The 19,374-nt window shown below is 39.2% G+C and overlaps 1 protein-coding gene across 1 annotated transcript in view; it reads right to left on the reverse strand.

The window, feature by feature from the left end:
• GRK3 (G protein-coupled receptor kinase 3) overlaps positions 1-19,374 on the reverse strand; it is a 160,142-nt gene that overhangs the window by 117,810 nt on the left and 22,958 nt on the right. Inside the window, exon 2 of the mRNA XM_025400112.1 lies at positions 94-170. Within this exon, the coding sequence (XP_025255897.1) occupies positions 94-170 (77 nt within the window). The remainder of the gene's footprint in view (positions 1-93; positions 171-19,374) is intronic.

Below are 19,374 nucleotides of genomic sequence, written 5' to 3' on the forward strand. Positions count from 1 at the left end.
TAAAGCACTGGAGGGTGCATTCATTTATTACTATAGTATCGCCCAGTTTCATCACTGAAATTACCGTATGCCAAATGAACAAGCAGGACTTACCAATTTTCTGATTGAAAATCTTGTCAAAGGTTATTTCATTTCTCTCTGCAAGGTACTTCTGCATCACACTCCGGATACTGGAAGGGAAGAGTGACACATTTTTAACAATACAGCCTACATTGTGAGTAACCATCCCCAGGATGAGAGAGATACGGGTGTCTTGACTCAAAGATATCAGCTTTACAAGAGACCCTTCTTACCACGACTGCATGAAATGCAGACTAGCCTAAAAGCTGGAAACTTTACAGACTTAGCCACCATCCCCTCCTGCGACACAGGGCCAACATTAACACGTAGAAACTCAGCTGCAGAAAATAACTTCAGGGCTTTGAAAACTCACCCTCAATATATCTGCTCTCCAAAATATTCACAAATGTGTCTGCACGCAGCACACACATGCACACACCCTACATGCACACAGCACACACCCTACACGCACACACCACACATGCATGTGCCCCCCCCACCACAAATTCTGCTCATCAATAAATGGGCTTCTTTCTAAAACAAGAGCAAAAGTTCCCTAGATATACATTAACATTTTTAAAAATCATACTTCTATACACCAACAATAAAGCACAAAACATAATTAAAAGATTTAGCTTGCAATAAAATAAAAAACATCAAATACTTTGAAATTATTCTTTCAAAATATGTGCAAGAACTTTATGGGAAAAATTAATTACAAATTGTACTGGGAGACATTAAAGGGGATCTAAATAAATAGGAAGATATACCACAGTGATCAACAGAGAAATTTAATACTGTAAAAGTTCAAAGTTTACCCACATTTATCTGTGAAATCGACATAACTCCCATCAACCTTCCAATAGGGTTTTTCATAGAACACAGAAATAAATAAGCTCTTTCTAAAATTTATACAAGAAATACAGGATCAATAATAGCTAAAACACTTCTGAAGAAAGAGAATAAAGATACTGGAGCTTACTATGAAGTTAAAATAATAAAGACAGGATCAACAAACTGATCAAGGAAATGGAAGAGTGCAGAAACTGAGCCACACATACATTCAACTTTGACATATAATAGAAGTAGCAAGTTAGAAAAATGGGGAAAGGATGGATTGTTCAGTAAGTGAACCCCAAAAGTGATTATCCAAATGGAAAAAGTAGAAAATTGAATCTCTATTATCCACTGATGGTGGGAGTGAACAACAAATTAGCATTACTTTTTTTTTTTTTTACCTTTTAAAACAAATTGAGGCATAATTTATATATAATTAAATCCACACTTAAAGTATATTGTTAGCCAGACGAGGTGCCTCACGCCTGTAATCCCAGCACTTTGGGAGGCCGAGGCGAGCGAATCACCTGAGGTCAGGAGTTCGAGACCAGTCTGGACAACATGGTAAAACCCCGTCTCTACTAAAAATACAAAAATTAGCTGGGTATCGTGGTGCATGTCTGTAGTCCCAGCTACTACAGAGGCTGAGGCAGGAGAATCACTTGAACCCGGGAGCCAGATGTTGCAGTGAGCTGAGATCGTGCCACTGCACTCCAGCTTGGGGGACAGAACGAGACTCTGTCTTCAAAAACCAAAAAAAATATATACTGTTAAATGTGCTTTTGACAAACATATACACCTATGTAATTACTATCTTAAGATACAGGATATTTCCATTGCCCCCAAAAGCACCCTTTACAATCAATCTCCCCATATTCTAGAATCCAGGCAACTATTGACCTGCTTTCTATTTACATAGATTACATGCTCCAATTCTAGAATTTTATATAAAATAAAATTACACACTATGTTGTCTGTTGTGTCTGGCTTCTTTTGTTTGACATAAGACAGCTTCATCCAAATTGCTACGTGCATAAGTATTTCATTCCTTTCTAATGCCAAACAGCATGCCATTGTATGAATATTCCACAATTTGTTTACCCAGCCATCTGTTGACAGACATTTGCGTTGTTTCTATAAATAAAGGTGCTTTAAATATCTATGTATAAGTCTTTTTATGGGCATGCGTTTTCATTTTTCACAGGTGAACACCAGGAAGTGAAATTGTTGGTCATATGGAAAATCATATTTAACATTATGAAAAACTGATTAACTATATTACAAACTGATTGTACCATTTTACAATCCCACCAACAATGTATGATAGTTCCAGTTGTTCCACATCCTTGTCAACACTTGGGTTGTAAGTCTTTTTAAATTTTAGCCATTTCGTATCTTATTGTACTTTGTATTTTAATTTGCATTTCCCTAATGAATAATGATGTTGAGCATGTTTGTACATGATTATTGGAATTCTCCTCTCTTCCTTTTAGAGGTGTGTAGACAAATCTTTTGTCTATCTTTTAATTGAGTTGTCTTATTATTCAGTTGTACAACTTCTTTACTTAGTCCAGAAATAAGTCCTATGTCAGATTTATGTGATGCTAAGATTTTCTCCCAGTTAGCAGCACCTCAGCTCTTCATTTTCTTCAAGGAGTCCTTCTCAGAGTAGAGGTGCTTAGTTGATGAGTTCCAATTTATTGACATTTCTATGATGGACAGTCTGTGCTAAGAAGTCTTTCATACCTCAAAGTCATGAAGACTGTAAGCTATATTTTCCTTTATAAGTTTTAAAGCTTTTAGATTTTGTGTAAACACAAATATGGTCTAATATCCGTTTCAGATTAATTTTTGTATAGAGTACAAGGTAGAAATCAAAGTTCTTTTTTTTCCATATAATATTTCATTATTCGGGTATTACTTGTTGAAAAGACTTCCTTCTTTCTTTTTCTCCATTAAATTATCTTGGCACCTTTGTTGGTTCAACACTAAGTATGTGCAGGTCTATCTCTGGGCCATCCTGTTGCATTGATCTGTATGTCTATCCTTACACACACATTATATTGTCTTCATTGCTTCTTTTCTAACTTAAGAAATTGGATCAATGGATTTAAATTATTTCTAATGTAACCATTTAAAATTATAAAATTCCCTCTAGGCATCGATTTAACTGCATCTCACAGATATTGATACATTCTATTTTCATTTTCATTCTATTCTGATTATCTTCTAATTTCCCTTGAGATTTCTTCCTTGATCTAGTCGTAATTTAGAAATGTGTTGCTTCATTTCCAAATACTTGGAGATTTCTAGTTATCTTTCTGTTATTAAATTTTATTTTAATTCTCTGATGGTCAGAAAACATACTTTGAATAACTCAGTTCTTTTACGATTTGTTGATATGTGTTTTATTGCCTAGAATATGATCTACTGTTTTGAGAAGTTCATGTATACTTAAAGGGCATGTGCATGCTGCTGTTGGATAGACTGATTCATAAATGTCAACTGGGTCAAGCTGGTTGATAGTGTTGCTTAGATTTTTCTGTATCCTTACTGATTTTCTGTCTATTTTTTCTATAAATTACTGAGAGAGGAGTGTTGAAACCGTCAACTATAATTGTAAATCTATTTCTCTTTTCAATTCTGTTTTTGTTATATATTTTACTGCTCTGTTGTTAATTACATGAAAATTTAACAACAATGTTGTGCTACTGTGATAAAACGACCACATGGTCATTATGAAATGTACCTTTTTAATGACTGTTTATAATCTTTGTTAAGTCTATTTCATCAGATACTAATCAAGTCATTCCAGCTTTCTTTTGGTTAGTGCTTATACAGTATTACCTGTCTATCTTTTTACCTTTAAGGATTTACATCTTCACGTTTAAAATAAGTTTCTAGTTCACAACAGATTGTATCCCTTGGTATGTAAGCCATGAGTTCCAGGACCCACCCCGGATCCCAAAATCCTAGGATGCTCAAGTCCCTTATATAAAATGGTGTGGTATCTACAGAGCACTTACGCACATCCTCCTGAATAGTTTAAATCATCTCTAGGTTACTTATAAGACCTAATGTAATGTAAATGCTATGTAAATAGTTGCTATACTGTATTGGTTTTTATTTGTATTTTTGTTGTTGTATTGTTATTTCTCATTGTTTCTTTCTTTCCAAATATTTTGATCTGCAGTTGGTTGAATACCCAGATGCAACCCACAGATATGGCCAGGTACCGGGGCTCACACCTGTAATCCCAGCACTTTGGGAGGCCGAGGCAGGTGGGTCACCTGAGGTCAGGCGTTCAAGATCAGCCTGGACAACATGGGGAAACCCTGTCTCTACTACAAATGCAAAAATTAGCCGTGGTGGCGGTCACCTGTAATCCCAGCTACTCAGGAGGCTGAGGCAGGAGAATCATTTGATCCTGGGAGGCAGAGGTTTCAGTGAGCCGAGATCGTGCCACTGCACTGCAGCCTGGGTGACAGAGCAAGACTCCATCTCAAAAAACAAAAACAAAAACAAAAAAAAACCCTGCAGATATGGACAGCTGACTGTAACCCACAGATATGGACAGCTGACTGTATAGCTGGATCTTGCTTTTTCACCCTACCTGATGATCTCTTTTAATTGCAGTATTTAAACAATATGCATACTTCGGTTAGGTAGATACATGTAAGTGAATTAGCTAGATCATATGGTAAATATGTTTTAGTATGACTTTTTAAAACACTGCCAAACCACCTTCTATTGTGGCTATACCTTTCAGATTCCCATCAGCCAAACAGAATTCCTGTTTCTCCTTGAACACACTTAGAAATTTTCTGAGTTTTTTCTTTTAGCCATTTTAGTGGGTGTGAAGTAGTGTCGCACTGTGGTTTTAATTTGCGTTTCCCTAATGAGCAATGACGAGCATTTCTGCATGTGCTTATTAGCTATTCATGTATCTTCTTAGTGAGCTGGCTACTCAAATATTTTGCCCATTTTGAGGAGGACTGGTATCTTAATATTCAATTGTAGAGTTCTTTATATGTTATGGATACCAGTTATTTATCATAGATGTGATTTTCAAATATTTTCTCAGAGTCTATAATTCATCTTTGCACTTGCTTAGTGGTGTCTTTAAAGGATAAGCTTTAAATTTTTTATTAAACCCAATTTATCAATATTTTTCTTTTAAGGATTGTGCTTAACGATATCATAGCTAAGAATTATTTGCCTAACCCAAGGTCACAAAGACTTTTTCTTATGCTTTCTTCTAGAAGTGCTAAAGTTTTAGCTCATAAATGCAGATTTATGATCAATTTGGAGTTATTCTGGGAGTATGGTGGGAGGTAAATATCTAAGGGTTTTTGGTTTGTTTTTGTCTTTGGTTTTGCATATGAATATCCAATTTTTCTAGCATCATTTTTTTTTAAATTCCTATCATTTCCCCCACTGAATTGTCTTGGCATTTTTTTCAAAAATCAATTACTGTAAATGTGAGGATTTCTCCCCTCCATATTCTGCTCCATTATCTATGTTCTTTTTTTTTTTTTTTTTTTTTTTGAGATGGAGTCTCACTCTGTCACCCAGGCTGGAGTGCAGTGGCGCGATCTCAGCTCACTGCAAGCTCCGCCTCCCAGGTTCACGCCATTCTCCTGCCTCAGCCTCCTGGGACTACAGGCGCCCGCCACCACCCCTGGCTAATTTTTTGTATTTTTAGTAGAGATGGGGTTTCACTGTGTTAGCCAGGATGGTCTCGATCTCCTGACCTCGTGATCCGCCCATCTCAGCCTCCCAAAGTGCTGGGATTACAGGCGTGAGCCACCATGCCTGGCCCATTATCTATGTTCTTTATGCCAGTGTAGCACCATGTTGATGACGACAGCCCTACAGGAAGTGGTCAAACCAGTCTAAGTTCTCTTTGTTCTTTTTTCAAAATTGTGTTGCCTATTCTGCTTGGATTTCAAACAGGACTGCAGTGAATCTATAAATCAATATGGGAAGAATTGCCATCTTTTTGTTTTTGGGTCTCCGTTGCGCAGGTTGGAGTATAGTGATGAGATCATGGTTCACTGCAGCCTTGGCCTACTGGGCTCAAGCAATTCTCCCACCCCAGACTCCCAAGTAGCAGGGAACACAGGTGCATGCCACTGTGCCCAGCTAATTTATAATTTTTTTTGTAGAGACAGGGTCTCACCATGTTGCCCAGACTGATCTTGAACTCCTGGGCTCAAGTGATCCGCCCCGCTCAGACTCCCAAAGTGCTGGGATTACAGGCATGAGCCACCATGCCAGGACCAGAACTGCCATCTTAATAACATTGAACCTGCCTTTGTCTGTACTTTGTTCCTTTTTCCTCTTTTCTTGCCTTCTTCTTATGATTCAATTTTTATCTCCCCTACTAGATTGTTTTAACTCTTTTCTTTCTTTTTTTCCTTAGGGGTTGCTCTAGGGTTTACAATACACATCTTTACTTACCATAATCTACCTCTAAATAAAATTTTACATTTCCATGTCCTCTCTGTGATTTGTGCTGTTATTGTCATATGCTTTATTCCTACGTGTTCTAAACCTCACAATATATTTTTACTATGTTGGCTTTAGATATGCAATGTCTTTACATTCAATGGCTTTTATATTATTGCAGGTGCTCTATATTTCTTTGTGTATATCCAAATGTCACCTGGTACCATACACTTTCTGCCCAACACACTTCCTCCAACATCTTTTGTAGTGCAGGCTAACTAGCAATGAATTTTCCCAGCTCTTGTTTTTCTAAAAAGTCTTTATTTTTGCCTTTAGTTTTGAAAGGTATTTTTATTGGGTATAGGATCCTAGGTCGGCAGGTTTGTTTTCTCTCAGCACTTGATGTCACTCCACTGTCTTCTGCGTGCATAGGTTATATAAGAAACTGTGCTACAATTTTTATGTTTGTTCCTCTATACATACATTTTGTTTTAATCTGGCTGCCTTTCTTTATCTAGCTTCTTTAAGAATTTTTCAGCTGGGCGCGGTGGCTCACACCTGTAATCCCAGCACTTCGGGAGGCCAAGGCAGGCGGATCACGAGGTCAGGAGATCGAGACCATCCTGGCTAACACGGTGAAACTCCGTCTCTACTAAAAATACAAAAATTAGCCAGGCGTGGTGGCGGGCGCCTGTAGTCCCAGGTACTTGGGAGGCTGAGCCAGGAGAATGGCGTGAACCCGGGAGGCGGCGCTTGCAGTGAACCGAGATCACGCCACTGCACTCCAGCCTGGACGACAGAGCAAGACTCTGTCTCAAAAAAAAAAAAAAAGAATTTCTCTGTATTGTTGGTCAGTAGTTTAACTATAATGCATCTAGAGGTATGCTTTCTCTCCCTACCTTTACCCTGCCTGGGGTCCTCTGAACATTATTTTAGCTTTGTGAACTGACACACAATAATTGTACATATTCATGGGGTGCAGTGTGATGTTTTGATACATACAATGCATAGTGATCAGATCAGGGTAATTAGCATACCCATTATCTCAAACATTTATCATTTCTTCGTGATGGGAACATTCAATGTCCTCCTTCCAGCTATTTGAAATTATGTATTACCATTAACTACAGGGCTACAGAACACTAGAATGTATTTCTCTTATCTAGCTGTAATTTTATATCCTTTAACAAATTTCTTCCTTCCCCACCCTTTCTCCTACCCCTCCCAGTTTTCTGTCTTTCACTGATTTTGGAAAATTCTCAGCCATTTTCTTTTTGCATATGTTTTTAGTCAGCTCTTTCTCTTCTCTTTCTGATATTTCACTTACTCCTATGCTAGAACATTTGATATTGCCCCACAACTTTCAGACACGGAGCATGAGACCCTAATTATAAATCCAAAACTAAAAATATAATCTATAGAAATACATGTAAGTAATAAAACCATACATTTCTGAAAGGCAGGGAAGTGCATCACGTGCAATTCATGAGTGGCTGCCTACAGGGAGGAGGAGGAAAGGAAACACAGGGCCAGGAGACGGAACGGGGAAGGAACTCACAGTAGAAAGAAATGATTCTCAGTATCCTCGTTCTCATGCTGGTACTATAAGTGCTTATAATATTTATTCAAAATGAATTAATGAATGATTCAATGACTACAAAATAAAGAAGGCCGTGCATAAATTAATAATGAGAGAGTATCATGAATCAAGTTCCATGATTAGTTAAACTCTGTGAACACAAGTTCAGCACTTGAGTCATGGTAAGTATCAAGTAAATTATGAGTCTCAATAAAGATATGAATGAAGAGAAAGGGCTTATTTTTCAAACAAGTTACAAGACATGCTAAGACTCTGCCAGGGATGGTCTATCACTAATTGTAACAGTACATAGATTAGCCAGTTGCTGGCCCCTGCATTTAATCACACCTAGTTATGAGAAGTCACTCATAGTACTCTCCTGTCTCAAAGTACTGAGGGAATAAATCAAATGATAGTTTTAAATTTTTTTGAAATTGCTAATTTATTGATAACATTTTCTTTCTTTTTTTTTTTTTTTTTTTTTGAGACGGAGTCTCGCTCTGCCGCCCAGGCTGGAGTGCAGTGGCTGGATCTCAGCTCACTGCAAGCTCCGCCTCCTGGGTTCACGCCATTCTCCTGCCTCAGCCTCCCGAGTAGTTGGGACTACAGGCGCCCGCCACTGCGCCCGGCTAGTTTTTTGTATTTTTTAGTAGAGACGGGGTTTCACCATGTTAGCCAGGATGGTCTCGATCTCCTGACCTCGTGATCCGCCTGTCTCGGCCTCCCAAAGTGCTGGGATTACAGGCTTGAGCCACCGCGCCCAGCCTGATAACATTTTCAAACAGATGTTTAAAATGCACGTAAAAGTAAAAACGAGAGATTAAGATGTTCTTCATCTCTCACTTTTCATATTGTCAAATATTTCCTTGATTGAAGCAGAATAGTTCAATTGAGTCTAAACTCTATTCATAGATCACATTACTTCTTTTTGAAGAATGGCAGTCTTTTTCTTTAGTAAATTAAAAGACCTCATTTATTTGATTCATCTAACATTTCATGTATGACAATTGGCTTTTCACCTACCATGACTCTCATCTTTCCCCATGAATACTCTTGAAGAAGTGTTCCAGAAGCATTCTAAAACAGTCACTAAATTTAGCAATTTACTACCTATTTCATTCTGAGTTTCCAATTTTTCCATACAATTCCTACCATGATATGATTTTTACTCTTCCCTTCCTGTAGAGGGTTGGTGCTGGTGGTTCTTATACACCTTCATGTAATCATCTTCCTTGAAGCAGAACATTTTATACTTATAAATACATACATACATGTATATGTATACATATACATATGCAAAAATATACATATACTATATATGCATATTACATGTACATACATACATACAAAGGTGGTCTTGCTCTGTCATCCAGGCTGGAGTGCAGTGGTGTGATCATAGCTCACTGCAGCCTCAAACTCCTGAGCTCAAGCCATCCTCCCACCTCAGCCTCCTGAGTAGCAGAAACTACAAGTGCACACCACCACACCCAGTAATTACTTGTTTTTGGAGACAGAGTCTCACTGTGTTGCCCAGACTGGTCTTAAATTCTTGGCCTCAAAAGATCCTCCCACCTCAGCCTGCCAAGTGGCTGAATTATTGGTGCAAGCCACCATGCCCGGCAATTTTTTATTTATTTAAAAAGTCTAATTTCCTAACCATGAGAAATCTAGTCTGTGCTTATATTTTTATTTTTTCCTACAATTCTTGACTATTCCCTTATGCTCTACTTGTAATTTTCTTCACCGTGATATTCAGTTCCTATTTGTATTTTTAATATCTTGCGTGTTTTTATTTTTAGCTCAAAGAATGTGGCTGGTTGTCTAATGTTACATACAAAAAGTAATCTGATGTATTCCTAAGTATTTTGTGTGTGTGCAGCTACTGTAAATGGGACTGCATTTTAATTTGGCTCTCAGCTTGAACGTTACTGGTGTATAGAAATGCCACTGATTCCTGCATATTGATTTTGTATCCTGAAACTTTACTGAAGTCGTTTATCCAGGAGTCTTTGGCAGAGGCTTCAGGGTTTTCTCGGTATAGAATCATATCATCAGCAAAGAGAGACAGTTTGACTCCTTTTCCTCTTTGGATATCTTCTATTTTTTCTCTTGCCTGATTGCTCCAGTACTATGCTGAATAAGAGTGGAGAGAGTGAGAATCCTTGTCTGTTCCAGTTCTCAAGGGAAATGCTTCCAGCTTTTGCTCATTCAATATGATATTGTATTTAGGTTTGTCATAGACAGCTGTTATTATTTTGAGGTATGTCCCTTCGATGCCTAGTTTGTTCAGGGTTTTTAATGTGAAGTGTACTGGATTTTATTGAGAGCTTTTTTCACATCTATTGAGATGATCATATGATTTTGTTTTTATTTTTTATTTTTATTATTATTATTTTTTTTGATATGGAGTTTTGCTCTGTTGCCCAGAATAGAGTGCAGTGGCGCAATCTCGGCTCACTTGCAAGCTCCGCCTCCCAGGTTCACACCATTCTCCTGCCTCAGCCTCCTGGGACTACAGGCAGCCACCACACACCCGGCTAATTTTTTGTATTTTTAGTAGAGATGGGGTTTCACTGTGTTAGCCAGGATGGTCTCGATCTCCTGACCTCGTGATCCACCTGCCTCGGCCTCCCAAAGTGCTGGGATTACAGGCGTGAGCCACCACGCCTAGCCAGTTTTTAATTTTTTATGTGGTAAATCACATTTATTGGTTTGCATATGTTGAACCAACCTTGCATCCCAGGAATGAAGCCTACCTGATCATGGAGAATTAACCTTTTTGATGTGCTGCTGGATTTCATTTGCTAGTATTTTGTTGAGGATTTTTGCCTCCGTGTTCATCAGGGATGTCGGCCTGTAGTTTTCTTTTTTTACTGTGTCTTTGCCAGGTTTTGGTATCAGGGTAATGCTGGCTTTGCAGAATGAGTTACGGAGGACTCCCTCCTCCTTGACTTTTTTCTACCAGTAGAACCTCAAAACACTGATGAAAGAAATCATACATGACACAAACAAATGGAAGAACATTCCATGCTCACAGATTGGAAGAATCAATATTGTAAAAATAGCCATGCTGCCCAAAACAATCTACAGATTCAGTGCTATTGCTATCAAACTACCAATGTCATTTTTCACAGGATGAGTAAAAAATATTCTAAAATTAATATGGAACAAAAAAAGAGCCCAAATAGCCAAAGGCATCCCAAGCAAAAAGAACCAAGCTAGAGGATCATATTACCCAACTTCAAACTATATTATAAGGTTACAGTAACCAAAACAGCATAGTGCTGATACAGAAACAGACTCATAGACCAGTGGAATAGAAGAGAGAACCCAAAAATAAAACCACACGCAGCTTCAGCTGTCTGATCTTTGACAAAGTCAACAAAAATAAGCAACAGGGAAAGATTCCCTATTCAATAAATGGTGCTGGGATAGCTGGCTAGCTGGCTAGCTAATATGCAGAAGATTGAAAATGGATCCCCACCTTTTAGCATATACAAAAGAGTCCTCAAAAAATGCAGAAAAAGTCCTCAAAAGCAACTGCAAAGAAAACCAAAATTGACAAGTGAGACCCAATTAAACTAAAGTGCTTTTGCACAGCAAGAGAAACTACCAATGGAGTAAACAGACACCCTACAAAATGGGAGAAAATATTCACAAACTATGCATCTGGCAAAGGTCTAATATCCAGATTCTATAAGGAATTTAACAACAAAAAAACACATAATTCCATTAAAAAATGGGCAAAAGACATGAACAGACACTTCTCAAAAGAAGACATACAAGCGACCAACAAACATATGAAAAAGTGCTCACTATCACTAATCAACAGAGAAGTGTAAATCAAAATCACAATGAGATACCATCTCACTCCAGTCAAATGGCTATTATGTAAAAAAAAAAAAGAAAGAAGGCAACAGATGCTGGCAAGGCTTTGGAGAAAAGCGAACGCCTATACACTGCTGGTGGGAATGTAAATTAGTTCAGCCACTGTGAAAAGCTGTTGGGAGATTTCCCAAAGAACTTAACAAAAAATTACCATTCAACCCAGCAATCCTATTACTGAATATACTTATTTTCTTTCCAAAAGAAAATAAATCATTCTACCAAAAGAAAAAAAACCACATGCACTCATATGTTCATCACAGCACTCTTCATTAATAACAAAGACAAGGAATCAACCTAGGTGCCCATCAATGGTGGACTGGATAAAGAAAATGTGGTACATATACACCATGGAATACTGTATTGTCATAAAAAAGAATGAAATCATGTCCTTTGCAGCAACATGAATGCAGCGGGAGGTGATTATCCTAAGCAAATTAACACAGGAACACAAAACCAAATACCACATGTTCTTACTTACAAGTGGGAGCTAAACACTGGGTACTCATGGACATAACCTTTTTGATGTGCTGCTGGATTTGGACACCAGGGATGAATGGCGGGGAGGGAGGGAAGGGAGCAAGGGTTGAAACACTATTGGGTACTATGCTCACTACCTAGGCAATGGCATCAATCATACCCCAAACCTCATCATCACACAATATGCCCACATAACAAACCTGCACATGTACCCCTTAAATCTAAAATTAAAGCTGCAATTACTGTTTCTAAAAAGTAATTCGAGATGGACCATAGATCTAAACATAAAACCTAAAACTATAAAAGTTCTCAAAGAAAATATAAAAAAAACTTTGTGACTAGTTCAAGCAAAGACTTTAGACATGTGAGCAAAAACATAAACAATAAGAGAAAAACTGATAAATTAATTTCGTCAAAATTAAAAACCGCTGCTTCTGAAAAGACACTTAAGAGGATGAAAAGCCACATGCTGAGAGAAAACACTGGCAAGTCATCTACCTGAAGATCTGCACCCAACATAAATAAAGACCCTTTACAGCTCAAGAATAAGAAAATAACCTAATAAAAAATGGGCAAATGATTTGAACAGACACTTCAAAGAAGATATGTGGGTGGCAAATAAGCATATGAAAAGTTGTTTAACATCATTAATCATTAGGAAAAGGCAAATTAAAATCACAAGAAGATTCCACTACATATCTATTAGAGTGGCTATAATTACAAAGGACCATACCAAATGTTGGGGGGGATGTGGAGTAACTGAATTCTCACACACTGCTAGTGGAAATGTCCAATGAAGCACATACTTTGGAAAACATTTTGGCAGCTTCTTAGAAAGTAAAGTTAAACTACACCTACCATATGATAAATTCATTCCATTTTTAGGTATTTTACCTGAGAGAAATGAAAGCATATATCCATACAAAGATTTGTACATGGATATTCTCAGCAGCTTTATCTGTGATGGTCAAAAAAACACAGTGGCCACAATGGGTAAGTAAATACGGGTATCACTATAATGAAACAGTACTCAGCAATAAGAGGAATGAACTATGAATACATTTAAAAACACAGATGTATCTCAGAATAAGTGTGCTGATTTAAAGCAGCCAGACTCCCCAAAAAAATACACAACGTTTGATTACAAAGAGGCAGGAGCAAACTTTTAAGGATAGTGCATGTGGTATAATAAAAAACATATTCAGTCTTTGTCTCTGGTTCCTGACACAGAGCTCCAAAAACACTTGAAATTTCCTGAGAGGAGTGTCTTTTATTCCTAAGCAGCCCTTTTTCAACCATACCTGAGTTTATGCTAATGAGTTGACTCTTAGTGGGCTTCTAGATTCCTCAGTATGGGGGCTTGTTGCCAGAGGAAGCAAAAAGTGTGACTAGAGGGTTAAGACTTTCACCCTCATCCCCTGATCTCAGGGAGGCTGGGGATTGAGTTCTGTCACCAACACCCAAAACTTTCTGCAATCAAGCCTACTTTGCTTAAAAACTCTTGAAGAGTTTGGAGAGCTTTCGAGTGAACACATCATGAGATGGGAAGGTGGTGCACTCAGAGAGGGCACAGAAGCTCTGCTCTCTACCCCTCCCTGCAAGACCCTGCACCATGTACCTCTTCCATTTTGCTGTTCCTGAGTTGCATCTTTCATAATAAAACAATCACAAGGATAGCATTTTCCTGAGTTCAGTGAGTCGTTCTAGTGACATAGCACACCGGCAAGGATGGTCATGGGAGCCCGTGAATTTGTGGTCAGCCAGGCAGAAGTATGGGAGACTAGGAACCCCATTCCTAGCTGGCATCTGAATTGGGGCAGTCTTGTGGGAATGAGCCCTTAACCTAGCAGCGGGGAGGGGTTTCTGCTAACGTAAGGTGGTGTCAAAATCAAACTGAATTGTAGAATGCCCAGTTGGTAAGACAATGGAGACATTCATTATCTAAATTTTGGTAATGGTTTTGCCAATGTAGACATACTTACGAAACTGTGCACTTGTAATATGTTGTTTATCTTAGGTTAATTACACCTCAATAATGCTATTTGTTTGTTTGTTTTTTGTTTGTCTGTTTTGAGATGGAGTCTCGCTCTGTCACCAGGCTGGAGTGCAGTGGTGCAATCTCAGCTCACTGCAACCTCTGCCTCCTGGGTTCAAGTAATTCTCCTGCCTCAGCCTCCCAAGTAGCTGGGACTATAGGCGCCCGCCACCATGCCCAGCTAATTTTTTGTATTTTCAGTAGAGATGAGGTTTCAACATGTTGGCCAGGATAGTTTCCATCTCTTGACCTCGTGATCCACCCACCTCGGCCTTCCAAAATGCTGGGATTACAGGCGTGAGCCACCGCGCCCGGTCTGTTTGTTTTAATTACACCATTGGGAGGTAGTAAGTAAAACCCTGTGTGGAGGCCGGGCGCAGTGGCTCAGGCCGGGCGCGGTGGCTCAAGCCTGTAATCCCAGCACTTTGGGAGGCCGAGACGGGCGGATCACGAGGTCAGGAGATGGAGACCATCCTGGCTAACACAATGAAACCCCGTCTCTACTAAAAATACAAAAAAATTAGCCGGGCCTGGTGGCGGCGCCTGTAGTCCCAGCTACTTGGGAGGCTGAGGCAGGAGAATGGTGGGAACCCGGGAGGCGGAGCTTGCAGTGAGCCGAGATCGCGCCACTGCACTCCAGCCTGGGCGACAGAGCGAGACTCCGCCTCAAAAAAAAACAAAAAAAAAAAACAAAAAAAAAAACCCTGTGTGGGGAAACTACACAACAAAATGACCTGATATCTTTAACAAAAAGTCTCAAGAGAAAATAATGATAGCAGAGGAATGTATAGGTCAAAACAGACTCAAAAGAAATAATAATCTCGCATAATGTATGGACCTTATTTAAAAACTCAATTCAAGTAAAAAAGTATTCTTTTAAAAAAATAGAGAAATGAGAATATGCACTGACTATTTGATAATATTAAGGGAGCATTTTTTTTTTTTTTTTTTGCATTGGCTTTGTATTCCACTTTCACTTTTGTATTCTGAAAGAGTTCTTATCTTTCAGGAATGCATATAGAAATATTTAAAGATGAAATTATATATGTATGATCTCTAGACATATTTCAAAATAATCTCAGGGAGATAGGAGGTATAGATGAAACAAAATTAGCTATTTGTATTTGATCTGCTTTGGCTGTGTCCCCATTCAAATCTCATCTTGAATTATAGTTCCCATAATTCCCATGTGTTGTGGGAGGGACCCAGTGGGAGGCCATTGAATCACTGAGGCAGATCATTCCCATGCTGTTTTCCTGAAAGTTAGTAAGTCTCACGAGATCTGATGGTTTTATAAAGAGGAGTTCCCCTGCACGCACACTCTTGCCTGCTGCCATGTAAGACATGCCTTTGCTCCTCCTTCACCTTCCACCATGATTGTGAGGCCTCCCCAGCCATGTGGAACTGTGAGTCCATCAAAGCTTTTTCCGTTATAAATTATCCAGTCTCAGGTATGTCTTTATTAGCAGTTTGAGAACAGACTAATACAGTATTAGTAACTGAGAAAGCCGAGTGATGGCTATATCAATTTCATACTCCTATTCTCTCCTTCTGTGTATGTTTAAAATTTTCATTCTACAAAGTTTTAAAGCATCAAATTCTGGCCTCCAGAGTCCAGGGTTATTACTTTTACACTTCTCACCAAAATAAGAATTATGTACATTATACACTGTATACTGCTTGGAGGCTTGTGTTAATTTAATACCAACTGGCTGAAAATATACCAGCCCTACCTGTCATGGCCTACTGGGGTACTGCTACATAAATGCATGGTAAGTATAATAAATATTGTATTATAATTTTGGTTTTTTTCTACTAAGAAAGTGGTTGAAAGACCAGCCACCAGGTATCTGCTCCCTATGGGCCAAGAATAGATGGGCTAGATTGTACGTCAACACCTTACTAGTAGAGAAACTACAATCTTTAGGACATAGCTAGATAACCTCACATTATTAAGAGCCTACATATTCTATCTGAGGTTTAATTGTTTTATTCTAATGTCCAAAATAAAATGCATTTAAGCAAATATTTTAATTAATAGGTAACATATTGCCTAGAAAAACTAGTAGTACATAATAAGGTAGTTGTAAAGGTTGAACAAGTTTGTAAGAGAGTGCTTTCTAAACTATCAGCAGTGGGTGGGCTTGGTGGTTCTATAATCTCAGCTCTTCGGGAAGCTGAGGCAGAAGCATCACCTCAGGCCAGGAGTTCGAGAACTGCCTGGGCAACATAGCAAGAACCCCTCTCTACAAAAAAAATTAAAAAGCTAGCCAAGATGGTGGCATGAACCTGTAGTCTCAGTTACTCAGGAGGCTGAGGTAGGAGAATTACTTGAGCCCAGGGGTTTGAGGCTGCAGTGAGCTATGATCTCACCACTGCACTCCAGCCTGGGTGACAGAGATAGACCTTGTATCAAAAAAAAAAAAAAATTAATAAACTATAAGCAGCACACAGATGAGAATTGTTGCCATTACTGACCATCAAGAAAACCAAAAGACAGATGTTTTTTAATGACCACACAGTCATATCAAGATTCTGTTCCCCCAAAATGAAACTACTTTTCTTATATGTAGTTACTATTTTCCACAAACCACTCATCAAGCACACAGAATAGAGCTCTGTTATTCAAAGTCACAATAAAAACTTGACCACTAGATTTAAGACCACCAAACTCCATCAGGATTCTGAAGTAGTCTATAAAAGAATCTTAAATAGTTTAATGTCAACTCTCTGAGTTTCCTCAGTTTCTTCTGTCTCTTACAGGAAAGTCTCATATAATTTGCATAGTATTAAACAATTCAGCACAGGATAATCTACATTCAGATAACCACCCAATTAAGCTAACTACAAATTTATTTTGTGCTTTTCCTACAATATTTTGATAATCCACATTCTGTTTTAATGCCTTTTTCTTTGCAATATAACTAGATACTAAGGTTACATTAAATATACTTGATTTTCACTGGCCCACAGTCATCAGATACAAAAATCATCCCCAAACAGACACCAGCTGAAGGATAAAGTTATGGGGTCCTCGGCTTATCTAATCAAAGAAACTGAACCTTTATACTCGAAACTATCCCTTTAAATTAGTTACAACAAGCAGGGCGCAGTGGCTCACACCCGTAATCCCAGCACTTTGAGAGGCTGAGGCAGGTGGATCGCTTGAGCTCGGGAGTTTGAGAACAGCCTGGGCAACATGGTGAAACCCCATTGTATTGGTCCGTTTTCACACTGCTGATAGACATACCCAAAACTGGGTGATTTATCCAGGAAAAAGGGTTTAATTGGACTTATAGTTCCACGTGGCTGGGGAGGCCTCATGATCATGGTGGAAGGTAAAAGGCACGTCTTACATAGCAGCCGGCAAGAGAGAGAACGAGAACCAAGCAAAACGGCTTTCCCCTTTTCAATCCATCAGATCTTGTGAGACTTATTCGCTGCCACAAGAACAGTGTGGGAGAAACCGCCCCCGTGATTCAATTATTTCCCACTAGGTCCCTCCAACAACAGGTGGGCATTATGGGAGTGTAGTTCAAGATGAGATGTGGGTGGGGACACAGCAAACCATATCACCCATCTCTACCACAACTATAAAAAAATTACCCAGGCATGGTGGTGCGTGTCTGTGGTCCCAGCTACTTGGGAGGCTGAGGTAGGAGGATTGCTTAAGCCTGGGAGGCAGAGGCTGCAGTGAGCCAAGATCGTGCCACTGCACTCCAGCCTGGGTGACAGAGCAAGACTCTGCCTCAAAAAATAAAAAATAAAAATAAATTAGTTATGAGAATCATTTCAGAATTCATTTGCCTTTTCATCAAAATCCTTTAAATCAGGCATAATACAGAAGAGACTGTTTTATGGCTATGGTGTTATTAGAGGACAGAGACTAGGATCAGGGAGCCTTATGCAGGGAGGATGCAGCCTCCTCGTTTCCAAGAGTAATTTTTCTAAAATATAAATCGGGCCATGTAATCATCTCATTTAAAAGACTGCAAGGGCTGCTGGGCACGGTGGCTGATGCCTGTAATCCTAGCACTTTGGGAGGCCGAGGCAGGGGGATCACCTGAGGTCAGGAGTTCGAGATTAGCCTCGCCAACATGGTGAAACCCCGTCTCTACTAAAAATACAAAAATTAGCCAGGCATGGTGTCAGGCACCTGTAATCCCACCTACTCGGGAGGCTGAAGCAGAAGAATTGCTTGAACACAGGAGGTGGAGGCTGCAGTGAGCCGAGATCACACCATTGCACTCCAGCCTGAGTGAGACTCTGTCTCAAAAAAAAAATTAAAAAACATTGCAAGGGCCTCTCACTTGGCCCAATGTCCAAACCCCTTAGTGTACTGCAGGGAGCATTTTCATGGAGTTGTCTTTCTCACACTGCAGCCACACTTGATTTTTTCACCTTTCATGAAAGACACAGGCTCTTCCACAGCTCCATCACGCTGTACATACCATTCCCTCTAATGCCCTTTCCTTTTCACATGAAAATCTCCTGCTATACTCCATGACCCAGTTCAGGGGTCACCAACACTATGCAGCCCTCCCCAACTCTGCAGAGGTGAGCCCTCCCACTTCTGTTCCTACTGCTTGCTGTACATCACTGCTGTATCATTTCCCACAACGGACAGTCATGATTTTTATTTTCTTTATTTATCTTTTAACTTTTGTGGGTACACAGGAGGTAGATATATTTATGGGGACATGAGATGTCTTGAGATAGACATGCGGTGTGAAATAAGCATGTCATGAAGAATGGGGTATCCAACCCCTCGAGCACTTCTCTGTTGCGGGAAGTCAGGGACCCTGAACGGAGGGACCAGCTGAAGCCGTGGCAGAAGAACATAAATTGTGAAGATTTCATGGACATTTATTAGTTTCCCAAATTAATACTTTTATAATTTCTTACACCTGTCTTTACTGTAATCTCTGAACATAAATTATGAAGATTTCAAGGACACTTATCACTTCCCCATTGAATATCCTTGGGATTTCCTATGCCTGTCTTTACTTTAATCTCTTAATCCTGTCATCTTCTTTGTAAGCTGAGG

The sequence above is a fragment of the Theropithecus gelada genome, chromosome 10 (genome assembly GCF_003255815.1).
Source record: "Theropithecus gelada isolate Dixy chromosome 10, Tgel_1.0, whole genome shotgun sequence".
Lineage (NCBI taxonomy): Eukaryota > Metazoa > Chordata > Mammalia > Primates > Cercopithecidae > Theropithecus > Theropithecus gelada.